Genomic DNA, 25,630 nt, shown 5'->3' with positions numbered 1-25,630 from the left:
CCGGGCTGTCAATCCTGCGCAGGTTGAGCTCGGCGGCGGGAGCGGCGGCGGCGGCGGCGGCGGCGGCGGCGGCAGAGGCAGAGGCGATGGGACCCCGGCGAGAGATCTGCGGCTAGCCGGCTGCACTTGCTCCACGGGTCGGGCCATCAGAGGGGCCAGGTAACGCATGCAGAGCCGGGGGCGCGGCTTCCTGAGCTCCACTCGCCTGGTTCCAGGTCCCCCTCGCCTCCCTTCCTTTCCTCTCTCTCTTGAAACACCAAATATTCACACACACACACACACACACACACACACACACATACACACCCCTACACACAGCATCACTCGTCCAGGGATGCTTTCTGGCGTGCACGAATCGCTGCAAAAATCCACGCGTGGAAAAATCTGTGGAGACATCCCCGTTAGGGGCAAGCAACTCTCTGTGCTCCAGCGACTTGGGGGTTCGCGTTATGTAAGAACCGGGGCGGTGGGTAGGAACCGCTTGAAGAGTTTCTTGGCTTGTCAGAGCAGGAAAGTTGTCTCTGGGTACGAGTAAATGAATGGACATATAGATTTGGAGTTGGCAGAAAGGAAAAATAAATTAGCTTCGATTTCTTCTGCAGGCTGGATTTAACCCCCACTGGCCCTTCCTACTCGCTTGCCTTGGTAAAGATGTTTTTGAGGGTTTGTGGAGGATCTACCTGTGTTGAGCAGAAACGGCAACGGGTGGGCCTCGGGCCCAGAGTGATGACCTCTGAGAGAACAGCTGGACTTAAACAGCTGGAGCTGGTTGAATTGGATTTTTGGCTCAGGCGCAGAAATGTATTTTCCAAGGTCTCTTGGGCTCCTGATCAGGCCCTTCTGTGAAGGGCAGTGGAAAGTGGATTCCTACCAAGAAAGCGAGAAGGTGACCGAGAAAATGAAGGGAAATTTAATTGCAGAGACTAGTGGTGGTGACTAGGGCTGAGGAGGCTAATAGTGAAATGTTTTCTTTGGCTCATCCATGTTCAAGATCCCCAAGCAGTTTTTGCTTCTTTCCCCAAATATGCTTACACACAGAGAGAATAGAACTGGGAGGAGGGGAGCACGGAAATAAGCCTTGAAGGTCTGGTTATGGTCAGTGTAAACCTGAAAAATGCTGAAAATAGTTGCGCAGGTCTCAGCTCAGCTTACTCAGCTCAAATCCCCCAGGCTCTCCTGCAAAAGGATGGAATTCTTGCTGCCCCCTTGAAAAATAGGCATTATTCTATCTCATCTTATTTTATTTTGCAAAACGAGAGTACTGTAGGAAACCGACGGCTTGATAGCAGGCAATGGCTTTTAAATTAAATCTTGCATGGGCACCTGTTTTTCTTAAGCAGAAGGAAAGTTAAATGATCCTGATAGGGAGAAAATGGACATAGGAGAAAAATCAACCTGCCAGGAGTGATCCCTGAGTGCAGAGGAGGCAGAAGTATGAAACTAATACATTTAAAACAAACAAAAATTTTTTTTTCAAATGCATGTAAGCAGATCAAAAATATGCAAAGATCATAAAATTCAAGTGTTTAGCAGTGGAATCAGTAGGAAACAGAGCAATCCTCCAGTGCCAATGAAGCAAATTGTCTGTGTTTTAGAGTTTATAAGATACAAATCTTTCTGTACCTTTGGCCACTAGAATCTAAACAATCAAAGTAAGAATAGCATTTGTATATGATGTTATAATTTGCAAAGCCCTTTTCACGTATGCCATCTGATTTGCTCTCTGCACTCTCCTGAGAACTCATTAAAAACTTATAAAATGTTGTACTTTGGTTTCAAATGTTATCTCTGATCTGGAACAAGGAGTCCTTGTCGGTTTTCTGGTCAACATTAAAATAATTCTTAACAAGTCCTAAGAATAGCTGATGAAATTTAGCTTGTTAACTAGATGAAATGCTGCAGAGATTTTTTTTTCCCCCTTCAATAGGATTGGAAAATGTGCCATTGAAAAGAAAGGCCCAGGAGAAAACAGCAAGAAGAAGGAGAACATCTAAGGTAAGAGTCAAATTTTACCACCTAAAAGCCAAAGCAAACTGTGGTTTGCTTGTAAAGAAAAGATTTAAGGAAAAGATGAATGACTTTCATATTCTCATGTTTGTGTGGACTCTACATGCATTACTGACTATATGTTCATGATAGTGTAAAGTAATTGTTTATCATTGCCCCCTTTTCAATTTATGAAAGTGGCTACTTAGCTGCTAATTTAGAGGATGTAAAAGAGCATTTAATATGGAGTCTTAATCTCAGTGCTCCAGGAAAATAAAAAATAATCTCTGAAATAAGCTAGAAACACATTTTCATATTTTAAGGTCATACTTACATAATTTCAGAATACCTAATTTGAAAGTGAAAAGACTTCCCTCAGGCTTCCAGGCCTTCCTGAGCCACTCTAAGTCTTTAATGTGACTTGACCTTTTGGTTTGGTGTTGGCCAAGGGCCTGAAGGGGCCAGGTGACTAAAACTTGCCTCGCTGGCCCTATGGAGAGTGCTCTGAGAGGGAGGGATGGGATCTTCACTCATTATCTCAGAACGAGGCTATGGCAGAGAAAAGCGGTGCAAAAATATTGAATGATATTTCAAAGAGAATAAACATAACAGAGCCTGTGCTTGGCTTCACAAGTGACTCACACCTACAGCCAGGAGAAAACACTCATCTTTTTTGTACCTCAAATTTCTGCCTCTCTTCTCTCCAGAAGACCAGGAAGAAAAAACAATATCATCGGTGTTCTTGGAGTTTCATGAGGCAGAAAAACTTAACTTCTGTTTTCATAGCTCTGAACATTTTTCAAGTGAGATAAATAGTAACTACATTAGGCTCAAAATTAAATTTCCAACAAATGGCTACTATAATGTATTGTTACACATAGAGCTCATAATAGCACATAAATGAATTTGATTGCATAATATGACGATTGTTCAAGGGAATCTAAGCAATTGTATTACCTCCCCCCCAAACCCCCTTTGCAAATACTTGGTTTTGGTGCCTGTTTTGTTGCCCTGATTGCTTTGTGCGTATTTCTCCCTTTAAGAAGCTTCCTTGGCAGACCAGGAATATTTGAAGCCATTGTCTCCCATGACCTAGAGAATAATTTGGGCTTTCAAGTATCAAAACAGGACCTGGAGACATAGTACAGCAAGGAAGGCGTTTGCTTTGCACATGGCTGACTCAGATTCAATCCCAGACACCCCACAGGGTCCCCTGAGCACCGCCATGAGTGAGCCCTGAGTGTAGAGCCAGGAGTAAGCCCTGACACTGCTGGGTATGGCATAAATAAATAAAATCAATGAAACCAAAATAAAATAGTAATAAAATGAATGACCACCCAAGTTATCACCCCCATCAACACAAGTGAATCCATACCAAAAGGTTTCAAAGTGCTTGAGATGAAGGTGATGGACCTGAGATGCCCCTGTCTTCCAGAAGCTTACAGTCTACTCTGCACACAGTCTGGAAGTCTCTAAACAAAAAAGCCACAGGACAAAGCAGCAAATCAGAACAAATGCTATAAAGAGAAGCGAACCCGGTCAAGGGAACAGAGTGGGAGATAAGCAGTATTTAATATGCTGACTGTAGTGAGCCTCTCGAAAGAATCTAGAATGAGTTCAGAAATTCTCCATCCAGGGGGTCTTTGGGGTTCAATAGACACGCTGTAAAGAAATGAACACTCAGTGCATAACTGTACCTCCAAGGCAAACTGGTAAATAAAAGAAGCAACAGTGCAGGTGACTCTTCCTCTCTCAGCATGTTGAATGTCTTTCTGGGAAAATGAAAACAACTTCCCGTTCAGACGTCTGACCAAATTCCCAGACACACATGTGGCTTGTGCTCAGTCCTGCTGGCCACACTGGAAACCAGGAGGCCACAACGCCAGGGGACTGTTGACAAAATGAGCAGCACATGGCTCAACTGCATACAATCCCGGGTGGGCTGCACTAGCCTTACACATCATGGCCCAGGATCGATCCCTGGCAACACCTGAACAGCACTGAACATGACTCCAAACCAACAAAAGTACAATACAAGTATTTTCATTTATATCCCTTGTCCCTATTAACACACTTCCTAGAATGTTAAGGATTACTCTTTGGGAGGGGAAAAAAAGTGTCCTCCTGAATTAGACTCCTGACAGGAGTCACAAATTTAACATGACTGCTGCTTTGGTTGCTGTTAACGTGGATATTCAAATGCCAACATTAGGATTCTGACAGAACCTTACTCATCAAATAAATGCTAAGATAGCTTTTTAAAAGAGAAAAGAAGAGATGAAATCAAGCCCTTTGACCTACTTCCTCTTTCTTCTCAACCCTAGTTTATTAGAAATAATTGGCAACTTTTAAAGAAACCATAAAATGGCCTCATGTATTCTTTCTGTGATACTGGGGCTATCAGTCAACCAAGTAGATTCCAAAGAGCTGCGATGTTTTTTCATGGGGACTTCACTACAGAGAGATCTGGTACACGCAAAATGCATGTTTTTTACAGGGCCGTTCTCCTTTAGGGTTCAATTCCAACAAGATATATATTTGGAAAAAGCAATGAAATCTCTAAGACCTACCTAGACAAAAGCACAACACAAAATAAAAGCACCCAAACATCCTACGATGGTTGGACAAGATAATTTTCACGTCCTTCCAGATAGTTTTCCAGGAGTCATTGGCTGTGAGTCTACAGAATGGGTTAATAGTATTTGCTGCATAAACAACTGGGCAGACTGGAGCGATAGCACAGCAGGTAGGGCGTTTGCCTTGCATGTGGCCAACCCAGGTTCAACTCCTCCGTCCCTCTCAGAGAGAGGTTAACAGCAACCAAAGCAGCAGTCATGTTAAATTTGGGACTACTATTTTTAGGCGACATAGTTGATACCAGAAGTAATCTGTTAAAGAAACTGTGTGCAGCCATTTGGTATACTTAATGCCAAATAACTCGCCTAACTAGCAGCTTTTATGTGCCTTTAAGCAGAATCTTCACCAAGATGGCGGAGGGGAGGGGAATAAGGAGGTGAACTAAAGGTCCCACAGGGGCGTGGGTGAGGGGCATGGGTCATGTTAGTGGTGGGGGGGGGGGGGGGCTTAGTAACTGTACATCAAGACCATAATCATAAACGCTATTGTGAGAATGTTATCTTAAATACAGTAACAATTTAAAATGTAGATAATAAAAGAAACAGAAGCTTTACAATACCGAACTATAAATAAAATAATACTCTGTAATTAGGATTTAGAATAAAAGGCCCTCCCGTTGTTCATCATTTTGCTCGAGCGGGCCCAGTAACATCTCCATTGGAGACTTTGTTGTTACTGTGTCTGACATATCGAATACGTCACGGGGAGCTTGCCAGGCTCTGCCGTGCGGGCAAGATACTCTCGGTAGCTTGCCGGGCTCTCCAAGAGGGGCAGAGGAATCGAACTCGGCCATGTTGGCTGCGTACAAGGCAAACGCCCTACCGCTAAGGATAATGGTAGAAGTGGGAAATTGGTAAGCCCAGTTGTTTAGTACTGCAGCACTGTCCTCTGTTCATCAATTTGCTCTAGCAGGCAACAGTAACATCTCCACTGTGAGACTTGTTACTGTTTTGAGCATATTGAATATGCCACAGGGAGCTTGCCAGACTCTGCCATGCAGGCAGGATACTCTCGGTAGCTTGCCAGGCTCTCCGAGAGGGATGGAGGAATTGAACCTGGGTTGGCTACATGCAAGGCAAATGCCCTACCCACTGTGCTATCATTCCAGCCTGCCCAGTTGTTTTTGCAGCAAATATTATCAACCCATTCTGTAGACTCACAGCCAATGACTCCTGGAAAACTATGTGGAAGGAGGTGAAAATTATCTTGTCCAACCATCTTAGGATGTTTGGGTGCTTTTATTTTGTGTTGTGCTTTTTTGTGTTGTGCTTTTTTGTCTGGAGGCCACACCAGCTGTGTTCAGGATTTATTCCTGGTTCTGCACTCAGGGGTCACTCTGGAAGAGCTCGGGGTACTAAGCAGGGTACCGGGAATGGAACCTGTATTGGCTGCATGCAAGGCAAGTGCCCTCTCTACCATCTCTTCCAGTCCCAAACCCTCTAACATGAAGGATGAGGGCCCAGTGCTTGCTTGAGATGCTATGGACAGCAAGTGACTGCGCAGACTCTGTCCTTGAGCTTTGCACTCCTGGAATAGCAAGTAAGGCTCATGGAGATGCCATTTCTGGCACAGATCTGCCATCACTAAAATCCATTCTGACTTGGAGTAGGGCCTTTCATCACTCAAGCTAAAAACACATTTGTTCTATGACACTTTCTCTTTTCGGATTTTACCCATCTTGTGTTTAACAAAGTTGGACTACCGAGTCTGATCTTATAAAGCAGAAACACTTAACCTAATGTGCTGGAAACAAGCTGTGAAGGGCATGAATACTAACCATGACACTGTCCCGCACTGCCTCGGAGCTCAGTCCTGAGAAAGAACAGTCTAGCATCGCAGGAAAATAACTGATTCTTGCTATGGGGGAGTTTTTTCTTTTTAAGTTTCAGTCCTATTTTTTGGGGGAGCAGGTCACACCCAGCATTACATTGGGGTTACTCCTGGCTCATGCACTCAGGAAGTACTCCTGACGGTGCTTTGGGGACCATATGGGATGCTGGGAATCAAACCCGGGTTTGTCGCATGCAAGGCAAATGCCTTACTCACTGTGCTATCACTCCAGCCCCTACTTTTTTCTTTTTTTTAATGCTAACATCTTAGCTGCTTTTTAGAAACCCAAAAATGATACTTATATAAGTTTGTTCTATTTATGCAAGTTTATGATTCAGTCCATACTCCTGCTTAGTGGCTTGTCATCTATCTCCGGCTCCCTGACTCACAGGATAAACTTCAGCAGATGATTTTTCTATGCCTCAGTTTCTTCAGTGACAAAGCATAATTAGTAATGCTAATCTCATCTCCCCTTAACTGAAGTTTTGTTAACATGTCAAATTTTAAAGAACTGGAATTCAAACAAAGTAGCTTGAAAATGACTCTACCTATGTATAGAGACAAGTAATAGGGTCTTATTAATCATCTGCTTAGTATAATACCAAATGAAATCACATCTGGGTACTGGCACAGGAAGTTTTCAAAAGATTTTTCCAGAAAAATTAGATGAGAAATATGAAAACTTCAATTCAGAAGAAATATATCATTCCCCTATTTATCAGAGTGTTTTTCACAGTTAGAAACAATGTTAGTGCTCATCAACAGATTACAGAAGATAATATAATAGGGTAAATTTATATATATATATATATATTTATGTATTATATATATGGTTATATATAGTATTCATTTATACACATATATATAGTGTGTGTACATACACAAAAGCATACTGTTCAGTTAAAATAAAAGGATTTACTCCTGCAATTTGCAATAATATAAACTTATCTACAGAGTATTCATCTAAATTAAACAGAAATGAACTTTTAGATCACAAGATTAAATTAACAGTTACCAGAAGGGAATGAGTGAAATCAAGTAAAAGGGAGTATCTGTACACTGAAGGATGAAAATGGTCTTTTTAGTGATGAATTAAATGTACTTATTTAGTGTATATATATATTTATTTATAATATAGTATATAATGTGAATTTATAATGATATATACCTGAAATCTTATGATGCTATATATCAATGTTACTTTTAATAGATAAAGAAGGAAGGCCATTATTTGTGTCTTTTTGTATAAGAAGAGTTCGTGGGGACTTAGAAACAGGGCAGAAGTTAGACGCCTGCCTTGCACATGGCCAAGAGAGTTCAAACCCCAGCACCACATATGGTCTCTTGTACCCTACCCATTTATGACCCAAACTACCAAAAAAATGAAAAGACTTCCAATAGGCTGGCATTACTTGGACTGGTTCTTACCCTCCTGAAATCAGAGCCCGGGTACTTACCTGAGGACACTGTCATTGCAGCTGGAAGGATGAGATCTTGCAGCCATGTCTGTGGGTCCAAGCAAGTGCAGGCGGCTTCGGAGGGCGGCTACCAGCGCTACGGAGTCCGGTCCTACCTGCACCAGTTTTATGAGGACTGCACCACCTCCATCTGGGAGTATGAGGATGATTTCCAGATCCAGAGATCACCTAACAGGTGGAGCTCTGTATTCTGGAAGGTAAGTAAAGGAAACTGCTTTTAACTCGGGCTGTGGAAGAGCTTCTGAATATGGCAAATACTGCCTGGGAGCAGTAGCTGACAGGTTTGGCATTCTGAGTGTACCTCACCCTTAGCAGTGTTTAGTCTAGCTGTCTTCCCAGTTGTAAGGAGACTATAAACCTAACAGTAAAGAAAGACTCTCTGGGCTGGAGCAATAGCACAGTGGATAGGGTGTTTGCCTTGCATGTGGTCGACCCGGGTTCAATTCAAGCATCCCATATGGTCCCCTGAGCACTGCCAGGAGTAATTCCTGAGTGCATAAGCCAGGAGTAACCCCTGTGCATCGCTGGGTCTGACCCAAAAAGAAAAAAGAAAGAAAAGAAAGCCTCTCAACACAGCACCATTGTCAATTTGCAGGTTAATCATCAATCAGTGTTGGCCATCAATAATTATCATTCTTGTCAGTGTTTTTGGTATGCTGCTCAGCTCACCAATTATGACTCATGCATAGGCGAATTATTATTTGCTTTTAGCCTTTCTGACAGTCTCAGTGCTGTAGTTTGACAGATTACAATTATTAAAAATTGGGGTCCTATCCATATAGGGTGGTTAGGGCACAAATGTAGCAAGCTCCTGACTCAGGTTCTATTCCCAGCACCACATCACTGGGTGCAGCCTTGCATGTCTGTGAGCACCACCAGGATAAGCTTGAAGTCACCCAGCACCACGTGGGTATCCTGGCATCACTGGGTCCAAGCAGCATTACATCCTAGAGCACTTGCATTGAATCACAGGCCCAACTAGTTTAGATATGCAAGTGAGGCCCCCTGGCCTCTTGAGCCTCTAGAGGACCTCCTGAGAGCCCCCAGAATAAATTTAAATTGAAAACTGGGAGAGAGCTCATGGGGAGACATAATGCTTAGAATACCAGCTTGTCATTCACCAGAATCAATAACATGAAGCTGAGTCTTGGGTTCTGTAAATAAAGAGACCTTATTCTGCAACTTGCTCAGCCATTTAGCATGTAATTAGGGAGCAACTATCCTGTGTCCCAAGGTCCCAAAATGCCAGAGATTGAAGTGGTGAAGTGGCCAAAAAGGAGAAAGAAAATATCACCCTCATGGAACTTAGTGTGTGTCACAAATGACAGCCCGTAAACAAACAACAGCCTACAGTGTATCACAGTGACAAGTGCCATGAAGACATCTGTCAGGATAAAAAGATCAGGAGTGACAGAGGCCTGGCATTGAGAGGTGCTGATGGTAGAAACCTAGAGGCAGTGACATTTGAACAAATGACAGGATGAACTGAGGTCGCCGATCAGAAAGCTTGTCTCTTGTCTCTCTGACGGTCATTCTAGGCTGAGAGATTTGCAAGACCAAAGGTCTGAAAAGGGAACAAGTTGTGTTTGAAAATGAGCAAGACTTTCAGTTCGACTGGAGTGAATTGAGAGGGAAAGAGGAGGGTACTGTCTACCCAAAAGAAGAGAGAACAAGGGGGAATGCTCTGCCACAGAGGCAGGGTGGGATGGGGGGGATGGGTGGTGGGAGAGATGCCTGGACCCGTGGTGGTGGAGGATGGGCACTGGTGGAGGGATGGGTACTTGATCATTGTATAACTGAAACCCAAGCACAAAAATTTATAAGTCTATAACTGTACCTCATGGTGTTTCACTAATAAAAAAATTTTTTTAAAAAAGAATATGGAAAAAAAGAGGAGGGTACTGTCTTAAGAAGAATGACCCAGTGTTTGTAGAATCTTTAGATGGTAGTTAGTGAGGACTTTTGCCTGGAGAGAAGTTGGCACACTGTGAACACTGTAAGCCAAAAAGACGATCCAGCTAGCATTATAACAGGATAATTGTGGATACTTTATGAAAACTAGATCTTTTTTTTGGGGGGGGTCATACCAAGCAATGCTCAGGGGTTACTCCTGGTTCTGCACTCAGGAATCACTCCTGGCGATGTGTGGGGTAGCACATGGGATGCCAGAGATTGAACCCGAATCAGCTGTGTGTAAGGCAAATGCCCTATCTATTGCTCCAGCCCTAGATCCTTTTAAAACCAGTACAAAAAGCAGGTATATTTTTTAGGAAATGGTTAAAGTATCTAGACAGAAGGTCGTGATGCTGGTTTGGAGCTGCCTGGTATTAGTTGAGCTACAAGTCAGCAACACCACAGTTTGAAGGCCAAGCTTTCAGGATTTGTGGATCAATTTAATTATCTGAGTAAGATGAGTCAACTATGACATGAAGACTTGCAGACTGAGCTATCTAGTGAGTGGTATTATAATCCGACGCAATAGAGCACTCTAAGAGAGCAATAGAATAGATGGGGAACTGAGAGTTTGTTTTAGCCACTTTATACAGGTTCAGAGTCTCACAGGAGTAAAGGCTCATGCCCCAGGTGCAACTGACCCCAGTTTGATCCCTGGCACCCTGTGCTCCTGAGCATGTCCAGGGAGTGTCCAAGAAGCCCTTGAACACTGCCCAGTTGGCCCATGGAATGTCACCACATGGACAGAACAGACTTTGCCTTCAACTTCCACCCAGGTTGGCCAAAAATCACCAGTTGGGCCCCCCAACAGTGTAAGGGAGGTCCAAAAAATATATTTAACACTATTTGCCTGTTTTATTTGTCATAGATTGCAAGCTATCAGCATACAAAATGAATAGAAAGCATGAGACTCAATGAAATCCTAGGACATAGAATTGGCTAACATTTGGAAATCAAGGATAAGCATTCAGAAGTGATCCTGAAAAAATACACCCTTACATAATGCCTCAGGTCCCCGCAGCTAATAAGAATTCCATCTTGGGGATTTGTGATTATCCCCAACTTTATCATGAGATCCCAGAATTTTTTGATGAGCTGAAGAGATAGCGCAATGGGTAGAGTATTTGCCTTGCACGCAGCCGTCCTGGGTTCAATTCTTCCACCCCTCTCAGAGAGCCCAGCAAGATACTGAGAGTATCTCACCCGCACAGCAAAGCCTGGCAAGCTACACATGGAATATTCGATATGCCAAAAATAGTAACAAGTCTCACAATGGAGACGTTACTGGTGCCTGCTCGAGCAAATCGATGAACAATGGGAGGACAGTGCTTTAATGCTACAGTGCTCATATTAATATAAACTTGAAATTGTTGGCATTGTAATTTTACAAGTGGCAATGCAATTCAATAATTATGAAGAAAATCCTATTGTCAGATTACATGGGTTCAAATCTCAGCTCTTCCATTTCATAGCTCTGTATCTTTGGAAAGGTTTACTTATCTAATTGCCTCTAATAGTGACACATCATTTAGAAGAACATGCAGTGCATACATATCTATATGTATATGTACATATAGATAGATAAATACTAGTCACATATATACACAACTAATCTGGCATATACATACATATATATAGTACCAGAGAATATTAGGAAAATTAAAGAGGATAGTATTTATAAAAATCTAAGAATAATATGTGGTACATTCTGTGCATGTTACTATTACCAGATGCCTTACAGAACCAGATGCCTTACAGAATAGTGAATGTTGAAATAGAAATAAAACTGAAAATCTGCTTTAAAATATTTTGTAACATAATTGTTAATATGGATTGCTGAAAGCCTGTGTTAATTTAGAATTGGACTTATGTCCCATGTTATAAATTATAATTATAGTTGGCCAAGTCAGATCCTTGCCCTGTATAAATGTTGTCTCTAATGAATGAATCCCTACTTGCCTAGACCAATGAAATACAAAGCCAAGTTTGGCAGTTTGGCTCATCTTATATTTACTCAGATATGTGGGTGGTTGCTTCCCAATGTGTCAAAAAACAAATATTTGCCTGACAGATCTATTGTGCCAGGTGTCTAATATGCCACTGGCATTCAAGATATTATAAATGTTCCCATGAACTTAAGATCACATGGATATGTTATTTATGAATGTGCAAGCGCACTAAAAATACATAAGTATAGATACCTGTTGTGTGTACATATATGTATGTGTAGAGATGTGTTACCACACACACACACACACACACACACACATAATGAAATCAGCCAGTACCGGTTGTTTCCAGTCTTTTTGATAAATGCCATTCTCACTGGCGTGAGACAATATCTCATTATTTTTTTTTTCACGTAATGAGATTTATTTATTTATTTTTTTAATTTATTTATTTATTTATTGAATCACTGTGGGAAAGGTTACAAAGCTTTCAGGTTTATGTCTCAGTAATGCAAATATCAAACACATTTCCCTTTACCAATACTTATTTTTTACCATGAAGAACCCCAATAAAACCCCACCCCCCACCCCTCCCCGTCCCTGTGAGGCAGATGAATTCTAGTTAACACTCTATCTGCTTTGATTAGATTCATTGTTTCAATAAAAGATTCACCACTATTATTTAGAGTTTACCCCCCCCCCCAAATCAGACATGCTGAAAAAGCATTGTGAAGTGATTTGCTTTCTACAGCTGGGTTAAAGAATTAAATGTTGGTTTTGGATTTCTGCTATTTTACCTATTGACCCTGGAAGTATTTCTACTGAAAGTCAGATAGTTAAGAAACTGGTTTCTGTGTTCTGGAGTCGTGGCCGTGCTGGAGAGCTGCTCGCGGGGGGCAACCGGTGGCCTCGGTAGGGCGTGAAGGGCGGAGCGAAACGCCCCCCTTCCCATGAGGTTTTAGTCGCCCCCACACTCCCGGCTCATACCTGCTGTCCACAAGGCACCCATGTGGCCGCCATCTTTCTTTCCAGAGAGGAGAGGGCGAATGGGGCAACACCCTTTCCCCTCCGGCAGACTTGATGGCCTGGGTCAACGCATAGTCCGTTCACTTTTCTGCTCCAAGCTGCTGGGTTCTGCATTAAGTCCTTGTGCTTCTGGGGCCATGGCCGTGCTGGAGAGCCGCTCGCAGGGGGCGACTTGTGACCTCGGTAGGGCGTGAAGGACGGACCGGAACGCCCCCCGACCCATGAGGTTTTAGTCACCCCCACTCCCCCGGCTCATACCTGCTGTCCACAAGGCTCCCATGTGGCCGCCATCTTTCTTTCCAGAGAGGAGAGGGCGAATGGGGCAACACCCTTTCCCCTCCGGCAGACTTGATGGCCTGGGTCAACGCATAGTCCGTTCACTTTTCTGCTCCAAGCTGCTGGGTTCTGCATTAAGTCCTTGTGCTTCTGGGGCCGTGGCCGTGCTGGAGAGCCGCTCGTGGGGGGCAACTGGTGACCTCGGTAGGGCGTGAAGGACGGACCGGAACGCCCCCCTTCCCATGAGGTTTTAGTCGCCCCCACACTCCCGGCTCATACCTGCTGTCCACAAGGCTCCCATGTGGCCACCATCTTTCTTTCCAGAGAGGAGAGGGCGAATGGGGCAACACCCTTTCCCCTCCGGCAGACTTGATGGCCTGGGTCAACGCATAGTCCATTCACTTTTCTGCTCCAAGCTGCTGGGTTCTGCATTAAGTCCTTGTGCTTCTGGGGCCGTGGCTGTGCTGGAGAGCCGCTCGTGGGGGGTGACTGGTGACCTCGGTAGGGCGTGAAGGACGGACCGGAACGCCCCCCTTCCCATGAGGTTTTAGTCGCCCCCACACCCCCGGCTCATACCTGCTGTCCACAAGGCTCCCATGTGGCCGCCATCTTTCTTTCCAGAGGGAGGAGGGTGGAAGGGAGCAACACCCTTTCCCCTCTGGGCAGACTTGATGGCCTGGATTAACGCATAGTCCTTTCACTTTTCTGCTCCAAGCTGCTGGGTTCTGCATTAAGCCCTTGTGCTTCTGGGGCTGTGGCCGTGCTGGAGAGCCGCTCGTGGGGGGCAACTGGTGACCTCGGTAGGGCGTGAAGGACGGACCGGAACGCCCCCCTTCCCATGAGGTTTTAGTCGCCCCCACACTCCCGGCTCATACCTGCTGTCCACAAGGCTTCCATGTGGCCGCCATCTTTCTTTCCAGAGAGGAGAGGGCGAATGGGGCAACACCCTTTCCCCTCCGGCAGACTTGATGGCCTGGGTCAACGCATAGTCCGTTCACTTTTCTGCTCCAAGCTGCTGGGTTCTGCATTAAGTCCTTGTGCTTCTGGGGCCGTGGCTGTGCTGGAGAGCCGCTCGTGGGGGGTGACTGGTGACCTCGGTAGGGCGTGAAGGACGGACCGGAACGCCCCCCTTCCCATGAGGTTTTAGTCGCCCCCACACTCCCGGCTCATACCTGCTGTCCACAAGGCTCCCATGTGGCCGCCATCTTTCTTTCCAGAGAGGAGGGGGCGAATGGGGCAACACCCTTTCCCCTCCGGCAGACTTGATGGCCTGGGTCAACGCATAGTCCGTTCACTTTTCTGCTCCAAGCTGCTGGGTTCTGCATTAAGTCCTTGTGCTTCTGGGGCCATGGCTGTGCTGGAGAGCCGCTTGTGGGGGGTGACTGGTGACCTCGGTAGGGCGTGAAGGATGGACCGGAACGCCCCCCTTCCCATGAGGTTTTAGTCGCCCCCACATCCCCGGCTCATACCTGCTGTCCGCAAGGCTCCCATGTGGCCGCCATCTTTCTTTCCAGAGGGAGGAGGGCGGAAGGGAGCAACACCCTTTCCCCTCTGGGCAGACTTGATGGCCTGGATTAACGCATAGTCCTTTCACTTTTCTGCTCCAAGCTGCTGGGTTCTGCATTAAGCCCTTGTGCTTCTGGGGCTGTGGCCGTGCTGGAGAGCCGCTCATGGGGGGCAGCTGGTGACCTCGGTAGGGCGTGAAGGACGGACCGGAACGCCCCCCTTCCCATGAGGTTTTAGTCGCCCCCACACCCCCGGCTCATACCTGCTGTCCACAAGGCTCCCATGCGGCCGCCATCCTTCTTTCCAGAGAAGAGAGGGCGAATGGGGCAACACCCTTTCCCCTCCGGCAGACTTGATGGCCTGGATTAACGCATAGTCCTTTCACTTTTCTGCTCTAAGCTGCTGGGTTCTGCATTAAGTCCTTGTGTTTCTGGGGCTGTGGCCGTGCTCCAAACTTAACTCTGACTTTCAGGGAGAAAGATTGGGTGGTTTACTTCTTATTGATCACTTTGTATATAGATGTCGCGCGGCCGCTTACGCGGCCGCGCGGTTTTGAGAAAAAGTCCTCGTTCCCGCATACTCGAGCTGTGTTTGTAGAGGCTTCTGGTCACCGGGGTTCCATCTGGGGGAGGTGGGATGCGGCACCTACTCCATCTGGAACTTGCGGGTGATCTTTTTGGAACCTGTTTTTTCTTTTTTTTTTTTTCCTCCGGGATCCCGCACCCTCCATGTGTTTTTTCTCTTATGCTGAACTCTTCAAAGATGGCGCTGGGGGGCGGGCTGTGGGCATGACTTCCGGAATCAGAGGTTACCTGGGAGGTGTAGTCCGGCAGATTTGAGAAAAAGTCCTCGTTCCTGCATACTCGAGCTGTGTTTGTAGAGGCTTCTGGTCACCGGGGTTCCATCTGGGGGAGGTGGGATGCGGCACCTACTCCATCTGGAACTTGCGGGTGATCTTTTTGGAACCTGTTTTTTCTTTTTTTTTTTTCCTCCGGGATCCCGCACCCTCCATGTGTTTTTTCTCTTATGCTGAACTCAATATCTCATTATTTTGATTTACATTTCTTTGATAATAAATGAAGATGAACACTTTTCATATGCCTACCAGCATGTATATGTCTTCCTTGGGGTTGGTTCCTCTTCATTTATTTTCCCCATTTTGGGTGGGATTATTTTGTTGTTGTTGTTGTTGTTGTTGTTGAAGTTTATGAGTGTTCAATATATCTTGTATATTAGCCTGATATATTGGAGAACACCAATGAGTATTTAGATGTCTGCCAAAGCAGATTGAGAGTAGTTAAAGAGGTAGACAGAGCAGCAGTTGAGTCAAAGATAATAATCGGGAGTTATAGAAAGCACAAGTATCTGAGATCAATGACTACAGATTATTCCAATAAGAAAGAAAATCACATTGGAGTAGATGGTGACGTCACTGTGTGTAACCTTAGAGGGAAGAATTTTAAGAGCATTGTGGCCGTGTTTGGCCCTACGGATGGGACTGATTTCATGCAGTGATTAGAAAGAAACTCAGACACTAATAAATTTTGAAGATGTCAGTGAACATGTTTACATGGCCTAAGGACAGTGTCCTTTCAAGGCACAATAGTTGGAGCAGATGACGTCATCCCAGTTGTTTCAGAGCTCAGATCCTGCAAGGTGGGAGGGAGACTGAGCAGCAGGCCCAGCAGCATCACTAGGGGTGATGAAGTAGAAGTGCCAGTTTGCCCTCTAGATGCACTTTCTCTGAATTACCTCCATCCCAGACAGCTCCTTTCACATTAGGCTCCATCCAGAGTTTCCCTGCCGTGCTCATTCTTGCTCCAAACAGTCATCATTGCCTCCACACAGCTAGTTCAGTTGTATTGCCATTGCTGCCACCTTTGCACATTGGAGTAGCACTGTCCTCCTATTGTTCATCAATTTGCTCGAGCAGGCACAAGTAACATCTCCATTGTGAGACTTGTTACTGTGTTTGGCATATCGAATACGCCACGGGAAGCTTGCCAGGCTCCACCGTGCCAGCGGGATACTCTCAGTAGCTTGGCAGGCTCTCTGAGAGGGTCAGCTGCGTGCAAGGTAAATGCCCTACCCTCTGTGCTATCACTCCTGCCCGCATATTGGAGTAAGAGGTTTTTATTTTTTTAATTTTGTATTAGTGAAACATCATGAGGTACAGTTGTAGACTTACAAATTTTTGTGTTTGGGTTTCATTTATAGAATGATCAAGTACCCATCCCTCCACCAGTGCCCATTTTCCACCACCACGGGTCCCAGTATCCCTCCCACCCCCTATCCCCCCCCATCCCACCCTGCCTCTGTGGCAGGGTACTCCCTTTTGTTCTCTCTCTCTCTCCTTTTGGGTGTTGTGGTTTGCAAAAGAGGCATTGAGGGGCATTTTTGAACCCCACCGATTCACAGAGGTACTACAACAAAAAAGAGTCTGGTCAAAGTAATGAAATTCTCTGACCTGGAATCCCCACCCACAGAATTTCTGGTATCCAAGTTGTTCTTCCAAATGTTCTTCCAATGTTCTTCCATTCCTCCTTTCTGACATAGGGGCTAGATATCCACCCTTCCTACAGTCAATGAGTCATCAGAAATCATTGTATCCAACTGTAAAAATTGTTTCTCATCATTGGTGTTGCTCTAATCCTGCAGCCTTAGGCTTCTCTAATTTCCCTGGGGAAGAACCCTCATCTGGAACAGTCCTTCTCTCCTTGATGGCCTCAGACAGGACTGTTCTGCTGTCATAAACCCTTACATGGCCCCGACTGTGCATCTTTTAATAGAGCCCTTTTCCTTCAAACTGAGATATATCTCAACTTAGAACAGTAGCCTGTTTTACTCCATGGCTTAGAGGCCAGCCGCACAGGCTAGGAGTAAAGGCAGCTCAGATAGAGAAGGGAAGACCAAATAAAGGGTGTTGGGAAGATCCACCCAGGATGGGAGATGCATGCTGAAAGTAGACTATAGACCGAACATGATTGCCACTCAATTCCTCTTTTGCAAACCACAGCACCCAAAAGGAGAGAGAGAACAAAATGGAATGCCCTAAAGTAACAAAATATGAGATTAATACCCAAGAATAGCTGAGATCAACACCAGGAGGATTACTCCATAGCTTAGAGGCTAGCCGGGTATTCTAGGGGAAAGGGCAGTTCAGATAGAGAAGGGAGCACCAAATAAAGGGTGTTGGAGGATCCTCCCAGGAGGGGAGATGCATATTTAAAGTAGACTATGGACTGAACATGTTTGCCACTCAATGCCTCTTTTGCAGACCACAACACCCAAAAGGAGAGAGAGAACAAAAGGGAATTCCCTGCCACAGAGGCAAGGTGGGAGCGGGGGGATGAGAGGGGATATTATCCATGGTGGTGGAAAATGGGCACTGGTGGAGGGATGGGTATTTGATCATTGTATGACCGAAACCCAAGCACAAAGATTTGTAAATCTACAACTGTACCCCATGGTGCTTCACTAATAAAAAAAAATGGAATGCCCTGCCACAGAGGCACGGTGGGATAGGGGGATGGGGGGTGGGAGGGATACTGGGATTAGTGGCGGTGGAGAATGGGCACTGGTGGAGGGATGGGTACTCGATCATTGTATAACTGAAACCCAAGCACAAAAATTTGTAAGTCTTCAACTGTACCTCATGATGTTTCACGAAGAAGAAGAAGGAGGAGGAGGAGGAGGAGGAAGGAAGGAAGAAGAAGGTGGTCCTGAGGGGCTGGAGTGATAGCACAGCGACATTTGCCTTGCATGCGGCCAACCCGGGTTGAATTCCCAGCATCCCATATGGTCCCCCAAGCACCACCAGGAGTAATGCCTGAGTGTATGAGCCGGAGTAACCCCTGTACAGCACCGGGTATGACTCAAAAAGCAAAAAAAGAAGAAGAAAAAAGAAGGAGGAGGAGGAGGAGGAGGAAGAGAAGGAAGAAGAAGAAGAAGAAGAAGAAGAAGAAGAAGAAGAAGAAGAAGAAGAAGAAGAAGAAGAAGAAGAAGAAGAAGAAGGAGGAGGAGGAGGAGGAGGAGGAGGAGGAGGAGGAGGAGGAGGAGGAGGAGGAGGAGGAGGAGGAAGAAGGAAGAAGGAAGAAGGAAGAAGGAGAAGGAGAAGGAGAAGGAGAAGGAGAAGGAGAAGGAGAAGGAGAAGGAGAAGGAGAAGAAGTAGTATCCTGAGTCAACTTTTATGAAAGTATATGGCAACACCCCCTCCACACACACACAATTTATTCCTACACGGTACCAGATTACAGATGCCCACTTCTCATCTTTTGATTGCATCTTCATACCCCTCATCCCTGATGTGTTGTTCTACATGCATCTCTTGGAGAGGGTCATTGGCATTGGTGGCACTTGCAGAAACTTTGGGGTTGACTATACAGTAGTGATGATCCCCTCCAACAGATCACAAGTTTCTCTCTGAAACTCTGATATAATTAGGACAGGGGGAAGACTTGGTAAGTCCAGGAAATTTCTAGCTGTTGAAGGAAACAGGAGCTCTGCCATCTGCAATGCACGGTTTGTTTTTTAGCTTCTGACGCCTATTCCTAGAGTGAATTTTTAATCTACAAAGCACTGCTCAGATGAGGGCCAGACCACTCAGAGAGTCAATCACCTGGCCCCATACTCAGCATCCTGGTGGTTTCAGCCTGCTGGGAATTCTTACTGAGCCCAAGGCTAGAATGAGCCCCTGTGGTGGGGGGCAGGGGTTGGGAACAAGATAGAAGCAGAAGACAGCACTGTTTGGACTGGTTGTTCTTAAGAATCTCAGTCAGATGGATACACTTGCTGTCCTCAATCTCTAAGAATTGGTGCCAGTTCTTGAAAGAGGAGGTAATTTAGTGGCATGAAAGCATGTCACCATAGATATTTAAGTTAGTTTACACATTTAGAATTTTCCGATGTGAGTCATTTTGGAAAAGGTTATAATTTGTTTTCAAAGGTAAATTTGTCACCATTTTAGAAAAATATAGAAAGCCTCCCAGCTGCTATTTTTTTTTACAATCCAGTTTTGCCTGAAATACTTATTTCTTCTGTAGAATAGATAGATTTTTTCCCAGAAAATATAATATTGACTTTCTTTCATTTGTTTTTCAGTTCCTTTACAATGCTACCTAAAGAAAACCTGCTTATATATGATGACGAGAACTCTGCTCTAGTGGTAGTAATAGTTGTAGTAGTAGTAGTAGTAGTAGTAGTAGTAGTAGTAGTAATAGAAGCAGCAATACATAAAACAGTACTTGCTGAAGTAGAAAAATTAATGTGGGAAGCTGGATTTAGAGGTAACATAGAAATGTAAAAAGAAACCAATCTCACTTAACAAAATATAAACACAGATGGCTTAATCTGTAACAATATCTTAGTAATTTATTATAGAAACGCTTAATGTCTCCATGTTGAGATACAACAATTTTCACTAACTTTCTTCTAAGGAAACATTTTTTGGGGGGTCACACCCGGCAATGCACAGGGGTTACCTCCTGGCTTTGCACTCAGGAGTTACTCCTGGCGGTGCTCAGGGGACCATATGGGATGCTGGGAATCGAACCCAGGTCGGCCACTTGCAAGGCAAATGGTATTATATCGATACCGACTGTGCTATCGCTCTAGCCCCTGCACTGCATTGTCCTCTGTTGTTCATCGATTTGCTTGAGCGGGCCCAGTAATGTCTCCATTGTGACAATTGTTACTGTCACAATTGATATACTGTTTGGCATATCAACTATATCACGGGTAGCTGGCCAGGCTTTGCCGTGTGGGCAAGATACTCTCGGTAGCTTGCCAGGCTCTCCGAGAGAGGCAGAAGAATCGAACTCAGGTTGGCCATGTTGGCTATGTGCAAGGCAAATGCCCTACCCGCTATGCTAACTTTGTTTAAAAAAAATTAATAAAAAAAAAAGCTACACAGACCCAGGTTAGCACCCAGTTCACACCAACTGATCATTTTGGACCATGATATGTTAAGGATTAAGTGAAAACATATGAAGTACTATGCCTTAATCCTAAAAGTTGTTCACTAGCAATAGACATTCAGTTCTTTTCTCACGGGTGACAGACTTGTGAATATACTCTCCTTTCAATATACAAATCTTCCTAATCAATACATGATCTTGCAATTTAATAATAAATCAGTTAAGTTAATATACTCCAAATATTTGAGATTAAGTGGTATTATGTGTTGGTTATTTCACAAACCTCTTATTTTTAAGTAAAAATAATTATAAACAGGAGTAAATTTAAAACTTTTCAAGGTAAGTATCAGTTTTAGCTGTTCTTTATTCCAACTGCTGAGTGACTGTTGTAATGTTGCCCTGACAGCATAATTTTACCAGAGTTATGTTTCCAAACAGGAGTCATAGTAATAGCTACTTATAATTATTTGGTTTTATTTACTCCTCACAACTAGGAGCTATTTACTATTATCAGTGATCACTTAATATATGGCGTGGGGAAATTAACAATGAGAATGTCTTAAATACTTTTTCTATATTAAAATTAATTGTCACTTTAGTTTTATACTTATTTTAAATGAGCAGGTTTTCTTTATGATTCAAGTATTAGTTGGCAGTTTCTGGAATTCACAGCTCAATTAATTCATTTTGAATTTCTGAACTTAAACCACCAGAGGGTATATTAGTTTCCATTTTCAGCTCCTTGTTGCATTACTTTTCAGTGTGTGAGTCCAGGCACTTTGATGATCATGTTACTCTTTTTTTTTTTTAATTGAATCACCTTGAGATAGAACTTTACAAAGTTGTTCATGATTGTGTTTCAGTCATACAATGTTTCAAACCTATGTGGTGCTGGGGATTGAAACCAGGGTCAGTGGGAAGAAGACAAAGGCCTTGCCATCTGTACTACATCTCTGGTCTTCAACTTTTTTTTTAATTAATGAAACACCATGAGGTACAGTTATAGACTTATAAATTTTTGTGCTTGGGTTTCAGTTATACAATGATCAAGTACCTATCCCTCCACCAGTGCCCATCCTCCACCATCACGGGTCCCAGCATCCCCCCCACCCCCCATCCCCCCCGTCCCACCCTGCCTCTGTGGCAGGGCATTCCCCCTTGTTCTCTCTCTCTTCTTTTGGGTACTGTGTTTTGCAAGAGAGGCATTGAATGGCAATCATGTTCAACTTTTTTTTTAATGAGAAAATAATGTTGATGTCTCACACAAATTTGGAGTGACTTGAAAAATTCACTTTTCTCCGGGGGGGTGGGGGGGGAAACAAGCTCTGTCTTGGAGGATTCAGGGAGAACTGAAGGTGCTAGTTTTCCCTATTCACTGTGAGATATAGCTACAAAGCTTTCATGATCGAGTTTCAGTCGGATAGTGTTCCAACACTTGCCCCTCTACCAGCATACATTTCCCACTACCAATATGCCCTGTAGCCCTCCTGCCACCCCCCACCCAGCCTGCCTCTATGGTAGGCACCTCTCCTCTCTCCCTCTCTCTCCCCTCCTCTCTCTCCCTCTGTCCTTCTCTCCCTTTCTCTCTGTCTTTCTGTCTCTCTCTGTCTCTCTCTGTCTCTTTCTCTCTCTCTCTCTCTCTCTCTCATACACACACACACACACACACACACACACACACACACTGTGGTTTGCAATACAGATACTGAGAAGCCATCGGGTTTGGTCATTTGCCCACTTTCAGCATACATCTCCCATCCAGAACTGAAGTTTTGCTTCTTCTCTTGCTCTGTTGTGTTTCTCCAGGTCGGACTCATCTCTGGCTCAATCTTCGTGATGCTCGGATTGACTGTTCTGGCAGTGGGCTTTCTTGTGCCCCCCAAAATCGAAGCTTTTGGCGAGGCCGATTTTGTGGTGGTAGACACCCACGCTGTCCAGTTCAACAGTGCCCTAGACCTGTGCAAGCTAGCGGGAGCTGTCCTCTTCTGCGTTGGGGGCACGTCCATGGCGGGGTGCCTGCTCATGTCGGTATTTGCCAAAAGTTACTCCAAAGAAGAAAAATTCCTGCAGCAGAAGTTCAAGGAACGCATCGCAGACACGAAGGTGCACACCCAGCCCGTGACACGAGCGCCAGGGCCAGGAGAAACGAAGATCCCCGTCACTTTGTCCAAGGTGCAAAATGTCCAGCCTGTATCGGCCACCTGAACCCTTCTCCAGCCCCCACCTCCCTCTCTGACCCACACGCACGGCCAGCATAGCACAGGACAGGCTTGGACACAAGGAGAGGGAAGGGCCAGGAACTGCTCAGTAGGGCATCTCACACTTGCCTGGTTTGGGGGGGTTGTGGCAGGTCCGTGCCACATGTCCACCTGTGTGCACACACCTAGATGCTTGTAGGGGTGTTTCTGTCTGTCCCCGGGAGCCCTCTGGAACTCTCCCAATCCATTGTGACACAGTGTCTTTCTACGTAGTGTTGGAAAGTGCTCCCCGACGTACACCAGCCTCCCAGTGGCTGCCATGATTTCTTTTCTGATCTAGTTTTGGTTCCCGATCTTTCCTGTGTGGTGCTGCCCCACCCCAACTCCTGTCTCTGTGTAGTGTCACGTGTGTCCATAGAAAAAAAACTGACCTCCCTGAATCAGACCCAAACATTTGTCTTTGAACTCTAGCTTAAGGTGACAGTCCTAAGATTGGGTCCAGAGGTAGCGGTATTTTAAATCTCTTTGCTTTCTCAGGCTGGGTTCTCATTTAGAAAACTAAACTTGACATCTTTGGAACCCCAGAAAAGAGGGGACAAATAGGAGCATCTCATTAGGCAGTGCTCCCAAGCACTGTACTGGAAGTCAAGAAATTGGACTTTCTTCTGCTACATAGCTGGGGAGACCAGGGGGAAATCATTGATTTCCTAGGTGACCATTTCCACAGCTGTGTAAAGAGGGGTCCTGACTATGAAATTTGGACTTTTTTTGCCTAGGTGTCATCATGATTCCCCCATGTCACCCCAGAATCTGGGTGGGGTCCTTGTGGCTCACACCCCCTGGGATTTTTTTCAGGCCTAAACTTCTAAAAAGCTGCTAAGTCAGCACCTCCCCATAACCCACCCTGATAGCTATCCAACCCAGCAGTTTATAGATCTAATGCTATCATATTTTTGTAATGACAGAAGGAAGCCATTTTCCAATAGGAATGCCCCCCCCCAAAGTAGATACAAGTTTTCAAACGGTTATTTTTTCTTGAATAAGAACACTTTCTTTAGCAAGGTGTTCACCTCATCCTTTTGCACTTTTATGTCATCTGTGGATTTAAATGGAAGACAGAAGAAAATGGAAGACGTGACCTTGGTATTCCCTCTGAGTGGGTGCCCCTTCAAGTTCTGTCTTTTTTATTTCTCCTCTCCTCCCTTCACTGGATAAATAAAATATGTGAGCAAGCGGAACCGGGATTGCATTGTCATTCCTTCAGTGTGACTATTTTCTGGACATGTAATTTTCCATTCTGAGGCTGAATGAGCTCTGACGTTCCCCTGGCTAAATGAGAAAATAAATGAAGCAATTAGTGCTCTCTTTGCACCCTGCTGACTTTGGACTGTCCAGCATAAAACACAGAGCAAATCAGCATCCTCAACAAGGTGCATTCGTTGCCTGGTGTTGGGAGAAACTATTCCAGTTTCCTCCAGGTCTTACCTTCCTCTGGAAATACTGTTTCCATTAAGTCCTTGAAGCCCCAGTCAAACTCCAGTGCATCTTTCCACAAGTCTTTGGAACTTTTCTGTGACTGCACAGTCTGACCAGCCAGTATTGCATGACCAGGAACCTGGGGGTCCTGATGAGTGTTTTGAAAGTATTTTGAAAATTCTGGATTGGACAAATCTGAGCCAATAGAATACAATGGGGTCACTTCTCCTGAGATGGGCTGCCTCACCTTCCAAACTATAAGTCTGTTGTAGCTTTTCCTAATCCCAGAGTCCTAAGTTTTCAAGGGTAAAGAGGAATAGTGGACTGGATTCGGCGGGTGTACAGGGAAGAAGAGAGGGATGAAATTGGGGAAAAAATTCTTTGGCAGTGGTAACAGTCAGCCCCACCAATTGGTGCCCCCCAGCAGAAAACATGAACCCCCATATCCTAGCTTTATATTAGTACGGAGTCAGCACCCTGAGCTGAACAGTTCTGGAGAGTGGGCCCTCCTGTTTGACTGGTCAAGTCCCTCCATTTCTTTGATTGACTGTATAGGCGGGCAGGGCACTTACCTTGCACCGAACAACCCGGCTTTGATTGATTCTCTTTGTCTTTCTAAGCCTCCCATGCTTTGAACCTGGTTCCATAATTCAGAGTTACTTACAACTGTAACCTGATTAACAAAGCTTCACTTAATGCCAGCACCACCATCACTGCCACCCCTACCATCGCCTCTGTCCCCAAAGGGGGCAAAACTAAAGCTTGACCACTGAGCTACAGCACCAGTTCTCCCACGTTATGAATTATTTTTCATTTAATCTAATTCCCATTCCTGAATCCCCACCCACATGACAGAGCCTGGCAAGCTCCCCGTGATGTATTCGATATGCCAAAAACAGTAACAACAAGTCTCACAACAGAGATATTACTGAACCCACTCGAGCAATTGATACACAACGGGAAGACAGTGCTACAGTGCATTCCTGAATGTCTTAAAAGGATGGTCTTTGTGTATGTTCTTATGTTCTTCAGTTATTTTGTCCATGCCACCTATTAAATGGTGTGTCTAGAATTTTTAAATTTTAACAAGGTAGAGAGCCCCCCCCTTTCATTCATTGCTTGACTTGCCATGAGCACAGCACCTCAAACCCCGTTTAACAGACACTCCTTCGTATGTCTCCAAGACCTCCTGTGGTCTGATCCAGCTCCTGGCCCATGCCCCAGCACCCTACCCTGCCACTCTGTATTCCAGATGTGCCCATGCTTTTAAGCTGTTATTATTGTACTCTTGCAGAAATAACCAGCTGACCATTCTCTGGTACTTGAATGCGTCATTCTAGGTCACATGGAAAAATAATAGCAATAAAAAGAAGAGTTAATAGGCACTGAGTGGAAGGCAA

General features: G+C 44.9%; 1 protein-coding gene across 1 annotated transcript; it reads left to right on the top strand.

Annotated features, from left to right (window-relative positions):
- On the top strand, nt 1-23,316 carry NRSN1 (neurensin 1). The gene is made up of 4 exons (XM_056132328.1): nt 1-159; nt 1,928-1,995; nt 7,932-8,128; nt 22,363-23,316. The coding sequence occupies exons 3-4, from the start codon at nt 7,940-7,942 to the stop codon at nt 22,759-22,761; spliced, it is 588 nt and encodes a 195-aa protein (XP_055988303.1). The 5' UTR covers nt 1-159; nt 1,928-1,995; nt 7,932-7,939; the 3' UTR covers nt 22,762-23,316.
- The last annotated feature ends 2,314 nt before the right edge of the window (nt 23,317-25,630 follow it).

This window comes from Sorex fumeus, unplaced genomic scaffold (genome assembly GCF_029834395.1).
Source record: "Sorex fumeus unplaced genomic scaffold, SorFum_2.1 ptg000094l, whole genome shotgun sequence".
Taxonomy (NCBI): domain Eukaryota; kingdom Metazoa; phylum Chordata; class Mammalia; order Eulipotyphla; family Soricidae; genus Sorex; species Sorex fumeus.
This window is presented reverse-complemented; position numbering and strand designations above follow the sequence as displayed.

Bases quoted from the DNA above. Each gene is read 5' to 3' on its own strand.
- NRSN1 (XM_056132328.1), top strand. From the start codon at position 7,940: ATGAGATCTTGCAGCCATGTCTGTGGGTCCAAGCAAGTGCAGGCGGCT. The intron at 8,129-22,362 runs GTAAGTAAAGGA...GTGTTTCTCCAG, and splicing joins GGAGCTCTGTATTCTGGAAG to GTCGGACTCATCTCTGGCTC.